General features: G+C 41.5%; 1 protein-coding gene across 2 annotated transcripts in view; it reads left to right on the plus strand.

Annotated features, from left to right (window-relative positions):
• The window catches only part of PIWIL1 (piwi like RNA-mediated gene silencing 1), a 35,105-nt gene extending 25,480 nt beyond the window's left edge, over positions 1-9,625 (plus strand). For both annotated transcript variants that reach the window (XM_025401900.1, XM_025401901.1), the window contains 3 exons: positions 4,202-4,327; positions 8,198-8,345; positions 8,504-9,625. In XM_025401900.1, coding sequence (XP_025257685.1) covers positions 4,202-4,327; positions 8,198-8,345; positions 8,504-8,620 — 391 coding nt within the window. In that variant the 3' untranslated portion in view covers positions 8,621-9,625. The remainder of the gene's footprint in view (positions 1-4,201; positions 4,328-8,197; positions 8,346-8,503) is intronic.
• The last annotated feature ends 1,971 nt before the right edge of the window (positions 9,626-11,596 follow it).

Consider the following 11,596-nt stretch of genomic DNA (forward strand, 5'->3'; position numbering starts at 1 on the left):
ATAGGGACAGTAGGGCCTTTGAGGTAATGGGAAGGGCAGAGGGAAATCTATTGGAAATTTTTCACGAGAAGGCTGTGTTGAGGGGTAGTATAGAGGGTCATTCCTTCACAGGGTAGCACGGTAAGACACCATTACCAATCATCAATCGGCCTTCTTACCTAAGACCTTGGAGCGCAGGTATCTGGTAATTCTGTACATCCAAAGGTATCCACAGGATTCACTATTGAAATCAGCGTTCATGACAGTCTTAACTTACTGAATACTTGTTTCATTTCCTTGTGGACTTGACTAGTGTTTGATCAGTAAGGTGATTGGTGAGCATCTAGTCTCATGGGGCAGGGGGTGGTTCTCCTTTCTCCTTTTTTTTTTTTTTTTTGAGACAGAGTCTCACTCTGTTGCCCAGGCTGGAGTGAAGTGGCACGATCTCAGCTCACTGCAACCTCCGCCTCCCAGGTTCAAGCGATTCTCCGGCCCCAGCCTCCTGAGTAGCTGGGATTACAGGTGTGCACCACCACACCTGGCTAATTTTTATATTTTTCATAGAGACAGGGTTTCACCATGTTTGCCAGGCTGGTCTTGAACTCCCACCCTCAGGTTATCCACCACCTCGGCCTCCCAAAGTGTTAGGATGACAGGCGTAAGCCACAACTCCCGGCCTCTGCTTTCTTCCTGTAAGCGATGTGGATGGCCGAGGATAGTATCCAGATCTGCACTTGTTTTCCTGTGAAACCCATATTGGTTTTTGTCTTCCTCTGCTCGCCTACAACCATTTCCATCAGTGCCATTATGAGTCAATAAAATGTGTACCATTGCAGGATAGCCGTTTTAATAAGTTACATTAACTAGTCCTCTTTCTCTTTATCAGATCTGTGAGTGATTTGAAATCAGGGACGGTTGTATTAAGGGCTAAGTGCATAGTAGAGTACAGATTTAAAGATTGAACTTCTCAGGATATTTGGAAGATCTTGAATCCTGTTTTGTGTGCTTGCACATACGTTTTACACACCCATTATTCTTGTATTTCAGCACTTTGTATCATTATAGAAAGGAGGGATTCAGAAAGCCACTGGCCACATCGGGGGCTTGATTTTACCTGGTACGTAGGAAAAGGACAAGCACCAAGAGCTCATTCCTGGTTTCTACTAAGGGCCTTCTGAGTCATCTTTGGCCAATGCTAAAAGGCCCCACACAATGAGTGTTTATCCCAGACGCTTCTTAAAATGAGATGTGATGCCATGAAGGTCTCAGAGAAAGTCAGGAGTGTTTTTATCTTTTTTGAAATAGTTGTGTTTCATATTAAAAGACTACGCATTTTTTAAATATTTTTCAAATGACAGTTAATGTTCTTTCCTATTCCCTTAAGACTCTTAATGCTTGTATTTTGTCAAATAATGATACTTTTTGTTTTCAGGCTTTCTAAGCCTTATTTTATACTGTTCTCTGACTTGACCTTTCTGTCTGTGTGGGGAGGTATGGTGTGGTGTGTGTCACAGGGAGTAAAGAAGGATCTAACTTGGACTACTTCTTTCCTACTCTTTTTTTCCTGTGATTTACTACTTGAACACACAGTGTTTTCTAGTCTTCATTATCATTTCCTCATACCCGAAGTGAAGATTGTCAAGAAATGATGAATAGAGGTCATTGTGCAAGTTCGTCACATTCCCTTGAGCTGGATTGTTGGGCTACTAGGAGTACATACCCTTGGCCTTGCTGGGTCATCTCTGTTTCTTAGGGTCCTTTGGGTTTGATTCCCAGAAGGACTGGCAGAAACGGCTCTTGAAGAGGAGGTTGCCACCCTAGTGAATGAGTACCTGTGAACAGTCGTCCCGAGTGTGCAGAGTAGAGCCTGGTGCAGCTGCTGGGTGCACCTGCCCAGCTCCGTCAGCAGGTGGGAACACAGTGTGGCAGGGAAGAAGAACCTGAGCCGACTGCTTGGGCTGACTCTTAGCACACTGTTGCGTGAAGTAGATGGCACACTGTGAACTGTGCTGGTAATTGGTGGCAGTAGAGATCAGTGGTAAAGAGCAATATGTCTTAAAATCAGAGTTCGGTTAATCCCAGCTTTACTTTCATTTGTAGAAGAGGGGAACAGTTAAGTGAGGCATTGAAAGGAGTAAATGAAAATATACGTAATGCACTTCACACAGTATCCAGTAAGTATTCGATACATGGCAGACAGTTCTCTTCGGAAAAGCCTTCAAGTTGTATGTAAAGGTAGAATGTCTGAGAATTATTCTTCACTTTTAAAAAATGCAAAGTTTGGACTTAAATGTTTGTATAATAGTTATCATTGGCCGGGCGTGGTGGCTCATGCCTGTAATCCCAGCACTTTGGGAGGCCGAGGCGGGTGGATCACAAGGTCAGGAGATGGAGACCATCCTGGCTAACACGGTGAAACCCCGTCTCCACTAAAAATGCAAAAAATTAGCTGGGCGCGGTGGCGGGTGCCTGTAGTCCCAGCTACTCAGGAGGCTGAGGCAGGAGAATGGTGTGAACCCGGGAGGCGGAGCTTGCAGCGAGCCGAGATTGCGCCACTGCACTCCAGCCTGGGCAACAGAGCGAGACTCCGTCTCAAGATAGATAGATAGATAAAAAGTTTTCATTAGAACCACAATGTTTGCTTTTAAATTGAAATGTTGCTTTTAAGCTTTTATAGAGATGCATCACAGGGTAGCTGATTTAGAATGTTTGATACAAGAACAAATCAGAAAGTCACGCCAGCATATTTGTGACCTGCTTTTCTGTTACTATATTTGCTAAATTGTTTCTTGTGATGTTACAGGATTAATATTATCCACCTTATGTCCTTCTGTTCCCAAGACTGATACTTGTTTTGGATGCTATCATGAAGTCCTAGATAGTAATCACTTTCTAACAAGGCCCTATGCTGAACTTAATCTCTGTAAGCGGCAGAGGCATTTGAAACAGAAGGCTGTACATTTTTGCAACACGTTCATTGCGGTTTTGTTACATTCAGAGCTATTACAGCGGGCAGTCGCTGGGCAGCAGTAGTCTACATAGGCAGAGAGGGACATTTCTGAAGATGTCCTCTGCTTACTCAAGTACTCTCGCTGAGTTTCTTGCCCTGTTTAATTATCAGTGAAAAACATCAGCAAAATTGCTGAGTCAAACATTACTTAGGTCCATACTGTATAAAACCCTCTGCTTCCCAGTGCTGGAAATCAAGTGTATCTGCCCTCTTAAGGAACTAACGTGGTAATTGGAGATGGAGGTGCTAATAATTATATTTATCTAGTGCTTACTACCTGGCAGCGCTGTTCTAATTACTACCTGTTCTAATTCGTGGATTAACTATGTGGATTATGTGTGTACAAGTGTGGCTGCTTCAGAAGGATTTGAAGTGAGCCTGGAGGAGCGGGTGGAAAAGGATGTGAAAGGTACTCGAGCAGACCACACAGTGCAGGGCTGCTCTCAGCAGGGTCAGAGGGCATGGCAGAAGGGCCAGGGATCTGCCAGCGAGGACAGCTGAGCGTGCACAGATGTGTCCAGGCCGAGAAGCCTGATGAACCGTGACACAGGAGAGCCGCCTGAAGAACCCAGGTGGGGACAGATGGCTGAAAAGGGCATCCTCTAGTATGGATGCGTCTGACATGTGGTAGGCCAAGGAGTGTGGGGCTGTCCTAGGGTCTGCACAAAATGTCATTTGAGACTCCAGTGAAACACTAATATGAAATGAAGCAGCTACTCCTGAAAAAGGTATATGAATATGTAGTATGTATGTGTGAGAGTGTGTGTGTGTGTGTCCCCTGATATATTGTGAACCAGTAATTTTGAAAAGCACTACTTAAATCCACTTACCTAGCAAAGATTCTAGAGTTAGTATTATATTTTCTACATGGTAGAAAACGCCCACTGAAGACTGTTATAAACTGAATTTTGAAGACATGGAGGGTTTAACATTTTGGTGTGATAGGTATGTAACGTGTTTGGTCTGTGGATAAACCATCTACATGACCGCGTGTCACCGGACACAGGTGCCGTTTGGTTTCCCTCTCACCATTTATCCCTGGTCTTTACTCCTGTCAAGAGTAAAATCCTGATCCTTCTCCACAACCTGGACAGGTGATATGCCCCAGGAGGGCTGTGTTCCTGTTTACATGGAGCATGTGAACACCTGAATGAATGAGTGCCCTGAAAATATGACTGGCTAAATGTAGTTACATTCGTCATCATTTTTAAGCCCTAGACTAACGGTAATTGTGGTGAAGAAAAGAGTGAACGCCAGATTTTTTGCTCAGTCTGGAGGAAGACTTCAGAATCCACTGCCTGGAACAGTTATTGACGTAGAGGTTACCAGACCAGAATGGTAAGTTCCGTGTGATGAGCTGAAGCTTGTTTTCTCCTTGGTGGTGGTTTCTTTAGCATGGCCCCTATGCTTTACCAGTTTTAATCCAGTTTACTTTGGTCTTATATTTTTTATAAACATTAATTTTTTCAACTAATTTGGTCGAACATAATTAATAAAGCCCGTGGTTTCCTAGCATCTGATCAGAGGTTTCCAAGTACAGTTTTTTGTTGGCGGAAGAGGATTATTTTCTGTGGTATTTACTACATATATGGAGATTAAGAATTGCTTCTGTAGATTGCTTTTGTATTTTTTAAATACATAACCTATCCACAGACTGTTTTCTAGTAAAAAATGTTTAGATTTGTAATACACTTAGTTTTCTAAAGGTCAAGAAGTTTTATCTGAGACAGAGGTGCTTATGAGAAAAGTGGCTGCTGAGCCGAGCTGCTGTGTGCAGCCGGGAGCCGCACTCACTGACCATGAGAAAAGCAGAATGCCAGCCGGAGCGTCCAGCGGGCACTGGCGGGCACCGGGAAATGGCCTTAGTAGCACAGGAGGAGGATTCAGTGGTAAAGTCAGGAAACTTGGCCCTCTTTTTTTGGGACAGAGTCACTGTGTTCCCCAGGTTGGAGTGCAGTAGCACAGTCTCAGCTCACTGCAACCTCTACCTGCTGGGTTCAAGGAATTCTCGTGCCTTAGTCTCCTGAATAGCCGGGATTACAGGCATGCACCACCATGCCAAACTAATTTTTGTATTTTTAGTAGAGACGAGGTTTCACCATGATGGCTAGGCTGGTCTCAAACTCCTGGCCTCAAGTGATCCACTGGCCTCAGCCTCCTAAAGTGCTGGGATTACAGGCATGAGCCACCGTGCCCAGCCAAAACTTGTTCCATTTTTAGTGAGTTCCTCAAAAACCCTTTTGTGGGAGGTAGTGTTAATGCGGTGAGCACGTTCGTGATGGCGACCCATCAGTCATTCTAAGTTAACTCTCTCCTCAGGAGAGCGAACCGTTGGGAGGGCTTCTGTTTTCACACGTAGGTGCTTTGGAACCTTTGTGAGGAAGGCGACTTTAACAGAATAGAGTCTCGGCCTGTATGCAAAGTTGACATGGGGAACACTTTTCTTGTGTGAACCTTGGGTGAATGAGGCAAAACTATAGTGACTTTAGGTGGAAAAGGATAATAGCATACAGAGTTTAGTCTTATCTAGTCTGCTGTGTTATCTGACAGTGGAGAGAAATTTTTATTGTGAAATACATTATCTTGGATTTCTGTCTTTTTCTCAGACAGATGTTATGGCATTGGCTCAGAAGGATTCTAACCTGTTGGGAAAAAATTGGCTAGAAAGACAAAACAAGGCTAAGATATTAACATAGCAAATTCATTTCTGCAGGATTCTCTTTCACCATTCAAAACGACCCCCGATGCTTTCCAACATTACTACTACTCTGAATACCAAAGCGCAGATGTGACATTGGCCTGAAGATAGTAACTACCTTAAACAAATTGGGCAAAATCCCAGTTGAATAATGAAGTATAAAAAAAGTCATGAGTTTTCACTAGATATTGTTAAAATGTAGCAACTACTGATGCAATTCGGACACCTGGAGAAGCCCACTCTTTGTTTTGTTTTTAGTTTTATTTTAAGTTCCGAGACACACGTGCAGGACATGCAGGTTTGTTACATAGGTAAACGTGTGCCATGGTGGTTTACTGCACTTACCAACCCATCACCTGGGTGTGAAGCCCCACATGCTTTAGCTATTTATCCTGATGCTCTTCCTCCCCCTTGTCCCCCAGCAGGCCCCAGTGTGTGTTACTGCCGTCCATGCTCATGTGTTCTCATTGTTCAACTTCCACTTATAAGTGGGAACATGCGGTGTTAGGTTTTCTGTTCCCACGTCAGTTTGCTGAGGATAACGGCTTCCAGCATCATCCATGTCCCTGCAAAGAGCATGATCTGTTCCTTTGTATGGCTGCATAGTATTCCATGGTGTATATATACCACATTTTCTTCATCCGGTCTCTCATTAATGGTCATTTGAGTTGATTCCATGTCTTTGCTATTGTGAATAGTGCTGTATGAACATACATGTGCATGTATCTTTATAATAGAATTATTTATATTTCTTTGGGTATATACCCAGCGATGGAATTGCTGGGTCAAATGGTATTTCTGGTTCTAGATCTTTGAGGAATTGCCACACTGTCTTCCACAATGGTTGAACTAATTTACATTCCCACCAACAGTGTAAAAGCGTTCCTATTTCTCCTCTGCCTTACCATCTGTTTTTTCTTGACTTTTTAATAATCATCATTCTGACTGGTGTGAGATGATATCTTATTGTGGTTTTGATTTGCATTTCTCTAATAATCAGTGATGTTGAGCTTTTTTGTGTATATTTCTTGGACACATAAATTTCTTCTTTTGAGAAGTGTCTGTTCTTGCCCTTTGCCCACTTTGTAATGTTTCTTCTTTTTCTTGTAAATTTGCTTAAGTTCCTTGTAGATTCTAGATATTAGACTTTCGTCAGATGGGTAGATTGCGAAAATTTTCTCCCATTCTGTCGGTTGTCTGTTCACTCTGATGATAGTTTCTTTTGCTGTGCAGACACTCTTTAATTAGGTCCCATTTGTCAATTTTTGCTTTTGTCGCCGCTGAGAAGCCCTCTCTTATTGAGCACCAAAGTCATCTCTAATCACCAGCACTGCAAATGGTTTGTGCCTAAGCCGGGAAGCCAGGCTTGGAGTCCAGCCCTGGCGTGATTTCTCTGTTCTTTCTGAACAAGTCGTTTAACATTTCTTAACTCTTCATTCTTTGAAAAAGTAGCTGTGCAGTCTGTTGTAGATCAGTTCTGCTTTCCTGATTTCACTAGTTTCACTGGGCATAATAAATTGCAGGGTTAATTTCCTTAAATCTTTATTGGGTCAAATTACAATATCTCTGGATTGATATTTTATTGGTACCAAGAAAATGAAAAAAAAATCTAATGTGTATTCCTTCATCTTTGTACTACAGGCGGCTCTCTATATCTGTAGGTCCTGCAACCATGGATTCAAAATTATTTGGAAAAAAGTCTGTACTGAGCATGTACAGACTTTTTCTTGTCGTTATTCCTTCAACAATACAGTAAAACAACTGTTTACATAGCATTTGCATTGTATTAGGAATTATAATCTAAAGATGATACTTTCAAGTATATGGGAGGTTATAGAAAGACAACATCGTTTTATGTTAGGGACCTGGGCATCCGAGAATTTGGGTATCCTCAGGAGGTCCTGGAACCAATTCCCAAAGGATGGCTATGCTTGGTTTTTGTTCTTCCATTTGGTCCTATACTAGTTTATATTCTTTCATGTTCCCTTCCTCTTGAAGATTTGCATTAAATTCCTGGGAATTAAAATGAATTATATTTTTGTTCAATAACAATGGGAACAGCAAGAGGGGACAAGGTTCCGTGGTAAAAGCATGTTTGGGGAGTAACAGTCCCTGAAGCTCGACTGACTGACTGCCCCACAGGTTGTGCTTCCGGAGTCTGAAGGCTCAGTCACATGGTTTGGGGGTGGGAGTGGAAAACAGGAACTAGCCAAGTATGCCATAGTTATTACTACCCATATGAAAAGCTTGGTTCTGCTGGGAGGCATCATGACAGATACTTAAAATCAAAATCATAATCTTTACGATAAACATCATTCACACATAAACAGTCCCAAATGGTTCATGAATAACACGCGCCTGGACTTCAAGGAAACACGTTACAGCGTGAGAAGAGATGAGGTTACTGTGGTAACTTACACTGAAGAGGAGCACAGAGCTTTTCACTGTCAGAAACTGGAATCATCCTAGTTTCAGTTTTCAATACACCCATGTGTTTTCTGTAATTCCAGGTATGATTTTTTTATCGTAAGCCAGGCTGTGAGAAGTGGCAGTGTTTCTCCCACACATTACAACGTCATCTATGACAACAGCGGCCTGAAGCCGGACCACATACAGCGGTTGACTTACAAGCTGTGTCACATCTATTATAACTGGCCAGTAAGTGTTTCTACTCGTTGATGTTTAGCGAATAAAGGAGATTCACTTTTCAAAACGAAATAGCTGTGGTTTAAAAGACTTTTAGGGTTAATACTGAGATTTGCAATTGAAAGAGGTGAAATCTAGAGTAATAGAACCTTTTTTTCCTTCCACTAAAGGGTGTCATTCGTGTTCCTGCTCCTTGCCAGTACGCCCACAAGCTGGCTTTTCTTGTTGGCCAGAGTATTCACAGAGAGCCAAATCTGTCACTGTCAAACCGCCTTTACTACCTCTAACCTGCAGAAGAAGATGCAGCTGCTTTTTCTTTTCGAAATGATAACTTTGGGATTCTTTTAAGCTTTTATTTACTTTTTTTTAACTGTTGTCTTTCTGGATGAAACTTGGGAAGGGAATTAGGAGATCTTGCATTTTATTTCTAGCGTTGCTATTCACTGGCTTCCTTATTTTATAGGTAAAAATTAAGATTTTATATTTTATATTCTTGTTTGTTTCTCATGTTTTGTGAGGTTTTTTGTTTATTTTGAAGAAATGTGGATAAGATACTTTGTAATATAAACAGACTCTCTGAGAGTATTTGAAATGTGTTTGGAGATTTACTTAAAAGTACTTTCAGGAGTGAGCTAGTCCTACTTGTAAACCTATATTAACTTTATTTTTGAAATACCTATTTTGAATTTAAAGGAGATAAGAGGCATAAAGTAGGATGTTCACTACAGTCATAGGTAGGGTTTCATCTCGTATCTTAAAAGATAAAAGGTACTATTACATAACCTATACACAAGATATAGGAGAAAATATGCTTAATTTTTATTTGGCAGGGGGCTAGGTTGTATGGGAGTAAAAAAAAGATTGAGAATTTTTAAATTGTCCAAAGAAACATTTTAAGACTCTTTAACAAAAAAGGCCAGTAGTAAATCTCTATATTAGCATTACTATTTATTTTGTTTTGGAACTGGGACATGATTCTATTTGTTATAAAATAAAATTGATGTGATTGTCACCTTATTTGAATAACTGTAATTCTTGTTTTACTGAAAGTATGTGCATTTTCTTTTCATTTATTTTTAAAAGTGCATACAGTTCCATTCGTAAAAGCTCAGTTAACCTGACCAGCATGGTGAAACCCCATCTCTACTAAAAATACAAAATTAGCTGGGTGTGGTGCCAGGAGGCTGAGGCAGGAGAATCTTGAGCCTGAGAGGCGGAGGTTGCAGTGAGCCGAGATCACGCCACCGCACTCCAGCCTGGGCAACAGAGTGAGACTGTGTCTCAAAAAAAAAGCTCAATTAGTGTCTCTTAGGAACTTTAATGTCAGAGTAAAATTCTTTAAGGAAATGCTGCCACCTCCAATATTTGTAGAGTAAGAATGGGTATCCACAGCTTACAAGGAAGTACAGACTCAGAAGTCTGTGGTGTTGTGAAGTTGGTAATTGTAGTTTTTTATGTCTACATATTTATAGGAATTCTCAGGAACTTTTGCAAAGAGGCTTAAAATGAACGAATTATTGTAAATCCTGGGAACGCTCTAAACATTGCTTACAGATGTGGTGCGCGTAAGCTTTATTGACGATACGCGAGTCCCTGGAACTGTAATTTCAACAAATGCAGATCACTCAAGTTGTCTTACCTTTGTGGCACACGGTCTCATTCTGGATTTAGCCTCATTAACATATTATGAATGAAAACCATTTTATTTTCCTTTTAGTTCTTAGCGCTCTTAACTGTTGTTAACATTGTTCTGGGCAAGTAGCCCAGGTTCCTTAACCTGTTCGATTTCTAAGCATGAGAAGAAAAGAAACACGGGAGAGTGTGACCTTTCAACAGAATGCCAAAGACAAACATTTCAATGATAAAAGTTGCTTAAGGTTGTCCTAGCATTAAGGAACATAAGGAAGTCTAATTATATGACTGGAAAATATTAATTTGAGGTGTTAATTTTTATTTATGTATTTTTGTGGCTGGTCAGTTACTTAAGTCTTAAAAGCTCATTCTTAGCAGGTCTTAAGCTCTGCCTTAAAGTTAAAAGAATTTAATGTCTTGAGAACCATGAAAAAATTGGTAAATGTGATAATTCTGGAAAAGTTGCTGTTGTCCAAAGACGCCCATTATATCAAGGAAGACTTAGTTGAAAGGAACAGAAAACTGGCTGAAGTTATTTTAAGCCAAAAAAGGGGTATTGCTTGACTTTCTCATCATCCTAGGTAACGCTTCCCCAATTTGATCATCTGTTAGACATCACCTGGTTTGCTTTGTAATAACACAGACTGGGTTCCAAACCATACCTAGGAATCAGAACCCTCAGGGGAGAGGCCAGCTGAACAATCTATTAAACAAGTCCCAGGCAATTGGCCCGGCACTCTTGGCAAATGCTGGTTGAAAGGGGTCTCCTTAAGCTCTCTCTTGGCTACGCCTCTGCTGTGGTTTTCATCAGACAGACCTCTTGCATGAGGTGACAGAGTCTAGGTTGATGTCTGAGCCACAGCGAGGACACAGAGCACTGTCGGAATTCGTTGCCGCACTCACAAAGAAGAAAGCAGAGACTCCATGAAATCCCGATTTCTTCTTTCAAACGGGATGTGCGTATCTGAGTGGGACGTCTAAAAGCTGTAGTGTTAAACACGCTGACCTCAGGCTCTCCCTTCCCCAAGCTTCGTCTGACCAGTCCACCTGGCGGTTCCTGAGGGAACCCCAGGGATTTGGTGGGTGGTTCCCCAAAAGTGCATGCCTGTAGGAAATCTGTCCACTCTTTTCTGGGTATACAGGATTTTTCCCTCAAAACTCAAAAATGTGACACTCACTGAAGCTTTCTATTTAGCAATTTTACACGCATTCCCTAAGTCCTGCAGGAGGTTCACAGTCATCTCCTTAACCTGCGGCTTACACACAGCGAAAGCTCTGGCGCTCTCCTCAGAGTCCAGTAGAAAGTGTTTTCCACAGCAGTTTCATTCTGATACTATGATACGAGTCTTCAGATATTTTGTACATTTTTAAGTAAAAGCTTAATTAAAGTTTGTGTAATTGGTATTGTCATTCGGATACAAGATTTCAAAAGCTAGGTTTAGTTTTCTTTACCTTCGTTACTACTACCCAATGATTTTAAAAATCCATTGTGTACAATAGAGAAACTGTAAAATTTTCAAAAGTAGCCAGGAGGGAGTCCCTGCACTTGGAGTAAGATGACTCTTCTCTCTAGGCCACCATTCAAAGGAGGCTCCGTGGCCTCTACACTCTGAGTTAAGCTGCCCCTTCAA

Source organism: Theropithecus gelada, chromosome 11 (assembly GCF_003255815.1).
Source record: "Theropithecus gelada isolate Dixy chromosome 11, Tgel_1.0, whole genome shotgun sequence".
NCBI classification, from domain to species: domain Eukaryota; kingdom Metazoa; phylum Chordata; class Mammalia; order Primates; family Cercopithecidae; genus Theropithecus; species Theropithecus gelada.